The sequence below is a fragment of the Eublepharis macularius genome, chromosome 14, assembly GCF_028583425.1.
Source record: "Eublepharis macularius isolate TG4126 chromosome 14, MPM_Emac_v1.0, whole genome shotgun sequence".
In the NCBI taxonomy this organism is placed as follows: domain Eukaryota; kingdom Metazoa; phylum Chordata; class Lepidosauria; order Squamata; family Eublepharidae; genus Eublepharis; species Eublepharis macularius.
In genome coordinates, this window is record NC_072803.1 from 57149609 (window position 1) to 57163004 (window position 13396).

Here is a 13396-nt window from a genome sequence, read left to right on the forward strand (position 1 = left end):
CTTTCCAGGAGGGGCATTAAATTGCACCGGTTAGGAGATGTTAGTAGTGGATCAAAATTACCTTTAGTTCACTTGTACGTCCCTAGGTACCTTCTAGGAAACTTTTTAAACTTGTTATTGTGGTAGGACTACACTCGGTCATCTGAACAAAGGGAAATAACACATGTGGGACCATATGAATTCCAGTGGGGTACTGAAATTTCTCAAATGGTCTTGGCTGAAGTTGAAATGCAGTACTGGCACTATAAAAAAGGCATCTGCAGGCTTAAAGGAACGACTGGTCAAATATTCACAGTGACGTGTTAGTAATGCCGGACTATTCTTGATAAGGTGGTGGTAAAATCCTTATGTCTAAATTGATTACACATATCAACTAGACACATACAAAAAAGTCCAGCCTATTCTGAAAGGTGGCAGGTTCCCCACTGTACAAAGTTCAAGGTCAAGTTGTGACTATTACAGTGATAGTCAAAATTAGATCAGACTGAGTTCACTTCTTACTAGCTTCTTCACAAAACGGTCGATGGCCTTCAGCAGTTCTTCCAACAATTGCTGCTCGGCTGTACCTATGAAAGTCTTCTCTGCAAAACTTGCCAACAATCACAACCACTGGCTGATGTGATCCATGTGGAACAGGGTTCTCTAACAAAGAACCAACGGGTAATACACTGCCACAGAATTATCATCGCACTTTCTCCTTGCTAAAACTGGTGGCTATAAAGTCTTTTGTGTATCAGACCTTTAGTCCATCCAATTCCATGTGTATTCCTTTGTACAGAGCAAAAGTAACACAGGAAGTAAAGGACAACTGGTAATTTACAATGCAGTGCCAAACAGAATTATAACCACCTAAGCCCATTGAAGTCAATAGGCTTAGAAGGGGTTAACTCTGCTTAGTATTGCAGTGTCAGTTACATATTTTAAAGTCTACAACCAAAGTGCCTCAGCTGAAATATCCTAATACCACAGTAGGTGCTGATAAATGCCACTTCAAATTTGCTTAAGCCTTTGGGTATAGAATGGCACCTACAACAAACTGCCCACCTTTGTACCAAGAACAGTTTGGACAGATGACTCCACTCTTGTCTTCCATGGACTGAAAAAGATAAATTGGGGGAGGCCTCCCGGAAAAATTACTGATTTTCAGAATTCACTGACTAAAAATGACTAACGCCTTGGCTGAACTTCTTCCAGTGGTAGGGTTCGTCAGAGCGTTCCTTTTCTGGCAACTTGGGGTTCAGGTCCAACCGGGCAGTTTGAGATTCCAGAGACACCCTCTCTCGTGCTTCCTTCAGCTCTTCATTTACCTGCCAGACCCATAAGAAATGTGGACATAGCTTCAGGAGTTTCTCTGATTTTCTAAAAACTACAAAGCAAGTTTTGCCATAGCAGGACTGCTGCCTTTAACAAGCTTTAGAGGTCTGTTCAGAATCCTACTCAGGGTCTATTCAACAGGGTTTACTCCCTGGAAAATATTCTTAAGGTTGCACTCTTAGGAGCAAGCCTAAGCAGGTCTGCACAGAAGTAAGTAATTTTATTTAATGGGCCTTTTTCTTAGGAAATTGTACTTAGGACTGCAACCTTCATTTCCTGGTATTCTCATTGGGGCAAATCATGCATGCTTCTGTGTGTGAGAAAGTTGTTCACAAGCAAATCTTTTTTTTTTAATTTAAATTTATTTAAACAATAAAAAAACAGTCATCTAAGAACCAAACCAAACTAACAATACATATAAACATAAAAGAGAAAACAGGAAAGACAAATAATAATAATGAGATGTAAAAAAGAAAAATTCTCGACAAATATATACCACTTTCAAACTCACTCTATGTTAAGGAGAAAAGCTCTCTTTTTTCTATAGTTCATATACCTCAATACAATACACAGATTGCCTTCATGCAAAAGAACTCTGTGCGAGAACTGAGGGCCAAGCTACACGTGACGAATGACACTTGAACAGCAAGTGTACAGACTCGCGTGTATTCCTCCCTGTTCACTTGCGTTCCACTTGCACTCCACTCAATCACTACGTGATCAAGTGGAGTGCAAGTGGAACGCAAGTGAACGAGGAATACATGCGAGTCTGTTCACTTGCCGTTCAAGTGTCATTCGTCACGTGTAGCTTGGTTTTATCGCCAATGGAGAAGTGAAGGGGAGGCTGGGGTTCAAATAGTTTGGCCCCTAAGTTTATTTGCACCCGTACCCTGCTATGTCACATGAGTCTTTAGGACCAAGCCAAGAGGCACCCTTCAGAAAACAAAATAATTGTTCCTAATGCAGGGCCGATTCCAGATGACTAACCTTAAGTCGCTTCATGCCGCCCTCTTCCGGATCGTGACGGGGAAAATGCGAAATACCGCGTTTCCTCGCGCGAGTTTTGCGCGTCGTCGCGCAAAACTCGCGCGAGGAAACGCGATATTTCACATTTTCCCCGTCGCGATCCGGAAGAGGGTGGCATGAAGCGACTTAAGGTTAGTCATCTGGAATCGGCCCAGGTTCTCATGCTCCTTGCATTGACTTTTGACATATAAAGACAAGCCATGAAAATGGCCTGTCACCGAGTTGCAAAATAAATACACAATCTTCATTTGTGGAGATGAACCATCCCTGCATTTGTAAGGCATGACAAAGTTGAAACGTCTCCAGACTTTTCTTACATGTAACTTGATGTGGGGGATTCTATTGAAGATTCAATGGCTTCTAAACTAAAACCCGTAGAGGAGTAAAGATATTGTGAACTGCCTGCTGATGTAGTAGCCGAGTACAGTTCTGTTTGAGGAGGCATCGTTTGCAAAATTAACACTTCTTTTTTGAGTTTAAAGTAGAATTTCACAACGTGTCACCCACCCCAGCAAATGCTGCATGAATCAAAGTCTACAAGGGCACGGCTCCTGTTGTTGCTGTCCTAAACGGGCAGCCAAGAAGTGGCTGTGTTTGGTTGCAGGGTCAGAAATTAGGCTTCTTTCTAAAAAGTCTCCTCTCCTGTTTCAAAAGTCAACATTCCAAAGGAGCCTCTGTAAAAATCTCAGAAAAATGGAACGACCAAATAGATTTAAAACTGAATCCATGCCACAGATGCTTCTGCTGCCCCAAAGACAGACAGGTGCCTTCTTGCCCTGCGAGCTGGAATGACGTACCTTGTTTGCTTTCTTCCAGCAGGCAAGTTGCTTCTGATACAGTCTCTTCGCTTCCAAATCATGCTCGTTCTCCGCTGGCTTTTGTAGCCCTTCCTTTTGAGTGGCTTCATCTTTAGGCTGGTCAGCTGCCAGTAGGAATCTGTGAGAGGGTGAAAAGGGGAGGGAGGAAGCTGGGCAACCGCCCTCAGCAGGGAAAGACGGATCTGGACGTAACTGGCATTTGAAAGGTGAACTTAAAATCCTTGATCAAGGCCGATTCCAGACGACTAACCTTAAATCGCTCCATGCCGCCCTCTTCCGGATCGCGACGGGGAAAATGCGAAATATCGCGTTTCCTCGCGCGCGTCGTCGCGCAAAACTCGCGCGAGGAAACGCGATATTTCGCATTTTCCCCGTCGCGATCCGGAAGAGGGCGGCATGGAGCGATTTAAGGTTAGTCGTCTGGAATCGGCCCAAATTGGCCTTTGTTGAACTACCATACCTTTGCCTTTTCTTGGGCCTTCTGGTATCCAGTTAACTCCTCCTAAATACTATTTTATTATTCTGTCATCTCCTGAAAGCCTGTCCAAACTACTATTAGATAAACAAAAGAGAGAACCCTCCAAAACACAGGGGGGGGAAAAAGGTACAAAAAAATGTAGTGGACAGAATGAGAAAACAAAACAACAGTGCAAGTTCAGGCAGCAGTGCCCGCCCCTGGCCTTCACCCAGCTGGGATCAGGCACAGAGCAGGAGGTAATGCCTGCTCCCCCTTCAACCCGCTGGGATCAGATGCGGAGCAGGCAGCAGTGCTTGCCCCCCTTTCACCCACCCAGGATCAGGTGTGGAGCAGGAGGCAATGCCCAGCTGGGATCAGGAGAGGAGCAGGTGGCAATACCCCCCCTTCACCTGGCCAGGATCAGGTGCAGAGCAGCCAGCAATGCTGCCCTCCTTACCCAGCTGGGATCAGGCAAGGAGCAGGTGGCAGTGCCCTCCCCCTGCATTTACCAAGCTGGGATCAGGAGCAGAGCAGGTGGCAATGCCTTCTCCCCCCTTCACCCAGCTGGGACCAGGAGTGGAGCAGGTGGCAATGTCTGCCCTCACCTTCACCCAGCCAGGATCAGTCACAGAGGAGAAGGCAATGCTCGCTTGCCCGCCCTCCTTCCTAGAGCCCATTGTATTTTCCCCCCATAATAGGCTTTGTTACTAGTAGTGTTACAAAAATTATGAACTCGCACTGCTGTTTTTTCTCATTCCCTCTAGTATGCTTTTGTACTTGTTTTTTCCCATCTAACAAACCAAGGACTTTCTCGGCAACTGTAACCAATTGTTGGTGTTTGTAGTCCGTGGAGTGAACCTGCAGTCATCTGTCCCTAATTTAGAACAACTCTCTGGGGAGACAGGGGACTCCCATCTCAGGATTTTGAAATTTTGTCCAGTAGCTGCACTATAACATGAGGCCTAAGTGCTCAAGGAAAAGTAAATTCATTGATGGGCTTTGGCTATGAAGCTGTGAAAATTGATAGGGAGAGGTTGGAACATACCGTGGATGTTTGTCCTTCAGAATTTCATACAGAGGGGCGTGACAAGGATGTGAGGCCCTCTTAGGTAGCATCTTATCACTACAATGGAATGCTGTTGCTGTCACCATCCAGAAGTCATTTGGATGTAGCACACTTAACCTTTCCTAGGAACACACCCACTTACAACCCCCATGTCATGGCTACCGTCTCTCTGGTCTTCTATGGAGAAGTCATCAAGGCAGGAGACGCCCCCCTTTCAAATGTATACGCCAAGCTTACACAGACCTTTCTGGAGCAGGTGGGGCATCATAGTTTGGACAGGCTTCTAGTCTTTTGTCCAGAAGGGCTTTTGCGAGAATGGCAAGTTTACTTTGGAAGATAGTCTCAATGTCCTCCCCCATAAAGAGGCTTTTTGCAAGATTTTGGCTCTGTAAAAAAAAAAACAGAAAAGTTACAAAGGAGGGAAGTTGTTTCAGTGGAAAGAAACCGAATCCATTATTATGTATTTAGCATAGTGATGTTCACAGCTCTTCATATATATTATATCTTAGAAACCCTTACAACAGTGGCCTGTAAGGTAGGCAAATATTATCCCTCTATAGCTGAGAGCCAAGCTACAAGTGACGAATGACACTTGAAGGGCAAGTGAACAGACTCGCGTGTATTCCTCCCTGTTCACTTGCACTCCACTTGATCGAGTGGAGTGCAAGTGGAGCGCAGGTGAACAGGCAGAAATACACGTGAGTCTGTTCACTTGCTGTTCAAGTGTCATTCATCACTTGTAGCTTGGCCCTCAGAGAGTGGGGGTGATAAAAAGCATATTACCTCCAAACATGGAGGTCCCATTTAATCATCATGGCTAATAGCCATCGATGGACCCAACTTCCATACCAATTCCCCTTTTAAAGCCATCTGAGGTAGTGGCCATAACTGCATCCTGTGGCAATGAGTTCCACAGGATGCAGTAAACACTGGGTTGCCCAAGACAAAAGCCCTAGATGCATTCTAGAGTTGAAGAGCATGTGGTAGATCTCTTCTTTCCCCCATTAGGATCTCCCCAACTTTGCACCTGAAGTCTTATGCCCGCTGCTCTTCTTTCTCCTGATGCTGCTTGCTGCTGGTACTCCAATCTCCATATGTTTTTTCTTTGAAACATCTGCATGCCCTATTTTCCACTTTAAAAATGTACCCGAAAATAACTCACCAAATCAAATCAGCTATCCACAAATCAGAATAAAACAGCTGTCAAAGCAAAAGTCCATTTAGCCATTTAAAGACACAGCAAATAAAAGATTTTTTTAATCTGGTGACTAAAAATGCGCCCCAGAGGATCTATCTAGGGAAGGTATTCCATAAAGAGTGGTGGCCATTGGCAAAAAGGCCCTGTTCTGGCCTGAGAGAAGGCAGTCTTTTAGGCACCCTGATCTAAAGCCTTTTGAAGCTTTGTAAATGCAAGCCAACATGGGAAAAAACTAGTAGTCAGAGCATGAAGGGAGGTAGTTTGCGCTGCAACAGTTCATCCATCTCTTGCTGCTTTGTTTCACAGCTGTGATTTCCCAACTTTCCGCAGCCTGGATATTACAAGAGCGCAGATGGCTGAGGAGTTTGTGTTAACAGCCAGGACAAAACTGTGGTTTATTAATAAATGTGGCACTAAATTTCCAAGCCGCACATCCCCTCCCCTTCTTACAGGGTTTACTGTGCATGTTTTCCATGCTCTTCAGAAAAGAGCACCCCTCAGCAGGTCCAGAGTGCATTTTCTTCAGCATTTAGCCCTTTAAGCTCAGGGATTTTACTGCGCAAGCACAGCGTGGGGCTCCTGGACAGAATAGAACCCCGAAACCTTTTTCTTTAGAAATGTGCTTCCACTTAGGAAACCGCAAACCAGAAGACTGTGTCCTTTCTCTGACCTCAGAATGCCCTTTGGCCAGTCTTTGTCGCTCTCTCATCTTCTCAGTGTTACAGGCGAAGTTTCAATGCAAGCATGATACAAGAAAATAAGATCCCGTCCCGCCCCCACTCAATCTGCGGGAGGGCAGTGATGGAGAAATGTATGAACAGATACCTCTTTGCTGGTGGGGTTCAGGAGAAGAGCTGTAACAATGTCTTCCTTCGCACCCATCACCTCCTCCAGAAGCATCCTGGTCTTGCACCGATGTAGGTAATGCTGGAGCTCAAGAGGGTTGTTCTCGATTGCACGGGAGAAATACGCCCCTGCCTGCGGGTACCGTCTGAAAGGGTGAATGGCATTGGGGAGCTGAAGGGAGAGGATGCCCAGGAGCTTGGAGGAAACTCTGCATTACAAACAAACTGTGGCCTGGTAGCCCCTTAGGGGGCCAAAAGGGCATCTTGAAGGAGGACAACAAAGAAGGGATTGGGTGCTGGATCCTTTTGCCTCCCATTTCCCTGTTCGTGATTCTCCCTCCCTGCCTGCCAGTAGCTTAGGAATTCTTCAGTGTTATCAGTAAAGGGAGAGGAGGAGCAATTGTCCTCTTTTACTACCGCATGAAGCGCTTTGTCCATTTGGAAAGATGCTATTTATATATTTGTTCATCATATTTATAACCTGTCACTGTATATATTTGAGATTTTATATTTTACATATCTGAGGTTGATTTTACTTTGAAAACAATAAAATCAAATTAAATCCCCCCCCAGCAGCAACCAGATTAACACAACATAATAAAAACACATATTAAAAACAGGTAACACCCCCAAAATAGCATTAAGAGAGCCTCAAGAGTATTAGTGAGAGAGTGGGATATCAAAATCAACTGCATAATATCTAAAAAAACGCTAAGAGAATATTTATTTATTTAACTTAGCACCTATAAGAATATAGATTTGACGCCAGATGAGATTCTCTTGGAAGGGAGTTCCATAGGTGGGTGCCGCTACCGAAGAGATCCTGTCTCTGGTGTTTACCCACCTAGCTTCCGAAGTTGGGGACACACAGATCATGGCCTCCAGTGAAGGCTTCAGCTGGTGGGTGGCTGCATATGAGAAAAGTCCCTTTGGCATCCCAGGTCATATAGGTCTTTATAGGTCAAAATCAGCTCTTTAAATTGTGCCAAGGAGCAAGATATATAATACATAGATCAAGTACAGAGATACTAAGCATTACTGTTGTCTTGTCCAGTTTTCGTATGCGTCTGTTTTATCATTAATATATCAATTTCCAATTTTTAAAATCCTAGATTGTTTATTGCGTTGATTATTATTTATTATTATGATAACGTATCTATTTAAATAAATGAATACATACCCTCCTTCTCTCCCCACTGGGGACACACAGAAGCTTGCAACGTTGCCCTCCCCTCTTCCAATTTAACCTCACAACACAATCCTGTGAGGTAGATCAGGCCGAGAGAAAAGAGACTTGCCCAAGGTTATCTAAGTCAGCTTCCATGGGGAATACAAGGGAAGCAAACCTGGGTCTCCCAGATCACAGTCTACCATTATAGGTTGCCTTCAGGTGGGAATTTCCTGCACCGGGGGTTTCATGATGAACCAGAAGAATAGGAAGATTCTGTTAAACAGGGGTCATTTCGTAGAAAATGAGCGGGAGGAACTCATTAGCATAACTCACTAGCATAACTCATTAGCATATGCCACGCCCCTTGACATTGCTGGAAATATGTCATTAGCATAACTGATTTGCATATGTCACGCCCCCTGACATCACCTATCCTGGCTGTTTTGGACCCAATCCTGGCCATTCAGGCCCGAAATTGGGCCCAAAATGGCAAAATGGGGCTGAAAATGGCCAAAAAAGGAGCCCAAAATGGTCAGGATTGGGCTGCTGCTGAGCAGGAGAGTGATCCACCACCCGTCAGAGGCCCGATCCGGGCCGTTTCGGCCTCAATCCAGGCCAAAATGGGCCCAAAATGGCAGAGTCAGGTGGGCGGGGCCACCTGACATGTGACCTCTTTGGGGAACTACCGGAACTTCGGAACTTCGTTCCTGTGCATTCCTCCTCTAAATGAGCCCTGCTGTTAAAGAAGCAGCACTCCTCCACTCAGATCCTTCTCAGGCACCATTTTCCTCTGTAGGAAAAATATAGCAAGTCAGGGAGAAATGGTGCTGGGGCAAAAGCCTAACTTCTCCTTTCTCCCAGCATCCTGATCTAAATTGCATGTAGCCCCCCCACCCCCCCACACACAAAGCTGCTATTTGATCTCAGATCTGCAGTGTCTTAGGTAGCTTTACACTCGATGTGTGCTTACTGAATATAAGAACATAAGAAGAGCCCTGAGTGGATCAGACCAGTGTTGCACTTAGTCCAGCGTCCTGTCTCACACAGTGGCCAACCAGTTGCTATGGAGGGCCACCAACAGAGCATAGAGGCCAAGGTCTTCCACTGATTTGCCTCCTGGCACTGGTATTCAGAGGTTCACTGCCGTTGAACGTGGAGGTTCCCTTTAGTCACCATGGCGAGCAGCCACTAACAGAGCTCTCCTCCATGACTCTGTCTAATCCCCTTTTAAAGCTACCTGTGCCTGTGATCGTCACGACATCCTCTGACGGTGAATTCCACATCTTAATCACTTGTATAAAGAGGTATTTTTGGTTTTTTCTGTCCTGAATATAAGCACATAGAATACTGCAGGGGAGAGGAATACATTTGTGCTGTTTTTAACCTTGTCAGGAGCTCTTGCATGTGTGTACATGCCCTTAGCAAAGCCTGAAAACCACCACCACCCCTTGCATATCCCAGCATACCTGTTCTTGAACTCCTGGAGTCCCATCTCGTTTTGCAGCCAAGCAATGCGCTTCTGTAAGCCACGATCAACAGGGCCCACCTCCAGGGCTTGCTGGTAATCCTCTATGGCAAAGTTCAGCTCGCCCAGTTTCAGGAAGCAATCTGAAAATGGACAGCCAAGAATCTAGCAGACAGGACGTGAAAGGGTCTGGGGCCACTGCCTGATCTCCATCACGGTGCAGGATCAAAAAAGGAAACTTAGACATGCTTCTGCTGTGCCCAAAGAAAGATCCCTTTGCTTAGAAAATGAGGTCAGTTACTGGAAAAACTAGGGAAAATGTCTAAGGATGTTTTGGATAGATGCTGGAAATGTGAACAATATGAGGAGACATTTTATCATCTATGGTGGACATGTAACAAAGCAAACAAGTTTTGGAAACAAGTGCGCTCAGTTATTCAGAATATTCTAAAGACTAAGAGCCAAAACACACGTTAAGAAAAACCTAGGTTCAGCACGTGTTCTCTTACCTCAAGGTTTGCCGGGATCTGTAGGAGTCCTGGAAGCTTAAAGTAGGCGTCCTGGAAGCTTAAAGATCTGTAGGGGTCCTGGAAGCTTAAAGTCCTGGAAGCTTAAAGGATCTGTAAGCGTCCTGGAAGCTTAAAGGCGTCCTGGAAGCTTAAAGCTTAAAATACAGGCGCCTGTATTTCCCTTCCCCTTTTTGCTGCTCTGTAAATGCTAAACTTTAAGCTTCCAGGACGCCTACAGATCCCAGCAAACCTTGAGGTAAGAGAACACGTGCTGAACCTAGGTTTTTCTTAACGTGTGTTTTGGCTCTAATGTACAAATGAAATCAGAGGCCTTTTTGTTGGGTTTAATGGATAAACAGTAGACATGGGCACGAACCAAAAAACAAACAAACTGGGAGGTTCAAGGTTTGTACAGTTTCACAAACCATGAACTTTCACAAACTGGCCCCGGTTCCCGAACCAGTTCGTGTACTTTGTGAAAATGTCACTTCCAGGGCAGCAGAAGGTCTGCAGAACAGGGGTGTGAGCTTCCGGTTTCAGCTGCTGGGAGGGGAATCCCCATCAGCTGAAAAAAGCTGCTGGCTGTTCTGCTTCCCATGTTTGCAGAAGTTTGCTTATTCCCTGCTGGCTTTAAAAGCCATGAAAGGGCTACATGGCTGGTTTTCCCTTCCTCCTTTGGGGGGTATGCATACACTTTTTTTTTCAAAGGCAAGAAACATTGTAACTTTGTATCATTGCAACATTACTGCACTTTCCTCCTGGCTCCAAGACATGTTTCAGGCTTTGCAAAGATTTAAAAAAGCCAAGCGTTTTGCACAGCCCTTTGGAAACAAAGTGGCAGAGAAGCTGCTGCTGCTTCCCTGCCACTTTGTTTCCAAAGGGCTGTGCAAAACGTTTGGTTTTTTCCTCTCTTTTTTTTCTTTTGGAATAATCCAACTGGTCTTTGAGACACAACTCTGGAAACTTGTCTCTTCTTGATATAATTCAAAAATATAAATTTTTATAGCCGTGCCCTCTGCTGGTCCAGCCCACTTCAATCTTGTCAGGATCGTTCTGGTTTAAAAAACTCTCTCCCCAGAAGATAAGAACCGTGGGAAACTGCAGAAACTGGGAACTGACCACGGCAAAGGCCGTACCAACAAGAAAGGGAGGGGTCAATTATTTATTCCCTTAGAAACAAGAGAGTAGTGAGGCTTCCTCCAGGATCCTGTTCCATAATAACTCAGCAGTTGCTGAAAAATTATGCTCTTTGGCAGTGCAGCTACTGTTCCCGCACAAAACAAAGCCAGAAAAATATATCTTGTATGTTTGAAAATAAAACAACAACCAAAAAAATCTACCTTCTACATTATGTAGTGAAGTTGTTTCCACACACACCGTTTTATCTTATTATACAATGTGGGGATTTCCCGATGGCATTAAATGTTTACTGGTGGTCCCCAGCCCTAAGGAAGCCCGCCTCGCTTCAACCAGGGCCAGGGCCTTTTCAGTCCTGGCCCCAGCCTGGTGGAATGCTCTGTCAATGGAGACCCGGGCCCAGCGGGACATATTATCGTTCCGCCGGGCCTGTAAGACAGAGCTGTTCCACCAGGCATTCAGTGGTTGAAGGGGGCGATGCCATGTCGGCCTCCCACCTTTAGGGGGGGTCCTCCCCACCATTGCACTTGGTTAATTTATTTCATTATTGTTTTGTATATTGATTTTAGAATTGTTGTTTTCTTGTTTTTATTGATTTTAAACTGTTCACTGCCCAGATCCCCTGAGGATGGGCGGTATATAAATTGAAATATAAAATATTTTTTAAAAAATTATTGTGTTCGTTCTGGCCCCAAACACACACACACACACACACACACACACACACACACACACACACCGCTTTTGAAAGGGGCACGTTTAGGTTGATCTTTTTCTAAGAACCACTTCCAAGCAGCGTTCATCAGCATGTGTAATGTTTTTCTATGTTTTTGTTGGTTTCTCATACTTCCAACCTAATTTCGGCTGATTGAACTGTGACTGGGGAACAATCTCACCCCTGCCTCAGTACTCAGTAATATGGAATTGTTATCCCTTGTGTCAGCAAATTTTCAAATATTTTTTTTTAAAAAAATTGCCTGATAGATAATAACACAATAAGAAAATACAGGAGCAATCTTTGCTCTTCCTGCATAATTGCAACTATTGGTACCTTTTCCTCACTCTGCCCTGAAGTAGTTAATGCTAACAACAACAACACCACCACAACAACAACACAACAACAACCAACAACAACACCAACAATTGAAAAGAGAGGCCTGAATGATTACATCAGTAGAAGTACAGAAAAATTACTTCAGGCTGTGAAAACAGAGAACATATTAAAAACAACTGAAACAAAGGCTGAATACAAGAAGAAACAGTTTGAGAATAGATTAAATGGCTGGAAGAACAAACCCTTACATGGGCAACATCGAAAAAATATTGAAGGAAAAAGTGACAACAGTCTAACTTGGGCATGGTTGAAGATGGGTACAATCAAGAAAGAAACTGAATGTCTGATCTTCGAAGCACAAGAACAAGCATTGCAAACGAATGTTATGAAAGCCAAAATTCAGAAAATCAGTGAGAATCCAAAATGTCGACTTTGCCAGGAAAAAGATGAAACTGTGTCCCACCTTATCTCTGAATGCAGAAAAATTGCACAGACGCACTACAAAGCTAGACATGACAGGGTTGCAAAGCTGATTCATTGGTCATTGTTTAAAAAGTATAACTTGCCAGTATCAAAGAATTCATGGGAACATCAGGTGGAAAAGGTGCTAGAAAATAAACAAGTCAAGATCTTGTGGGATTGCAGAATTCAAACTGATTGGCACCTTGAACATAATACACCAGACATAACAGTCGTGGAAAATCAAAAAGTCTGGATAGTCAACATGGCAATTCCTGGGGATGCTAGAGTTGAAGAAAAAGAACAAGAAAAAAATGATTAAATATAGAGATCTGGCAATAGATACCACCCGACTATGGAAGAAGAATGCAACTGTAGTCCCCATTGTCATCAAGGCACTTGGAACCATCTCGAAAAACTTTGCAATTCATATGGGAAAACTGCAGCTTTCTGACATAACGCCTACAGAACTGCAAAAGAAAGCACTATTTGGAACAGTGTACATATTACGCCAATATTTGATTGATACTTAGGTCTCCGGTGGAATCTTGTATCAGCTTAGCAAGGCGAATCAATAATAACATGTGACCTCTGCTTATTGTTGATCGTGTTTTGGATATTCTAACAACAACAACAACCACAACCACCACAACCACCACAAGGCCATTTGCTTCCTTCCATTTTCAGAAGGCACAGGAGCAGTCATTGCTTCTTCCAGCCACTTAGCCTTCATTCTTTGTCTTTGTGCTTGGCTCTTTTAATATGTCCTGCCCCTCACCTCAAGGAAAGAAGGAAATATTTCTTTCATAGGCAAATCTTTGATTTTTAAAATTAAAAAACCCTCCCTGATAGTGATATATTGCTGTAAGACATCCCT

At 44.2% G+C, this 13396-nt stretch overlaps 1 protein-coding gene across 1 annotated transcript in view; it reads right to left on the reverse strand.

The window, feature by feature from the left end:
- Positions 1-47: 47 nt before the first annotated feature.
- Positions 48-13396, reverse strand: part of TTC16 (tetratricopeptide repeat domain 16) — a 41932-nt gene continuing 28583 nt past the window's right edge. Inside the window, exons 10-14 of the mRNA XM_054997271.1 lie at positions 9362-9503; positions 6705-6870; positions 4925-5067; positions 3138-3276; positions 48-1307 (exon numbers count right to left, since the gene is read on the reverse strand). Of these exons, the coding sequence (XP_054853246.1) occupies positions 1158-1307; positions 3138-3276; positions 4925-5067; positions 6705-6870; positions 9362-9503 (740 nt within the window). The 3' untranslated portion in view covers positions 48-1157. The remainder of the gene's footprint in view (positions 1308-3137; positions 3277-4924; positions 5068-6704; positions 6871-9361; positions 9504-13396) is intronic.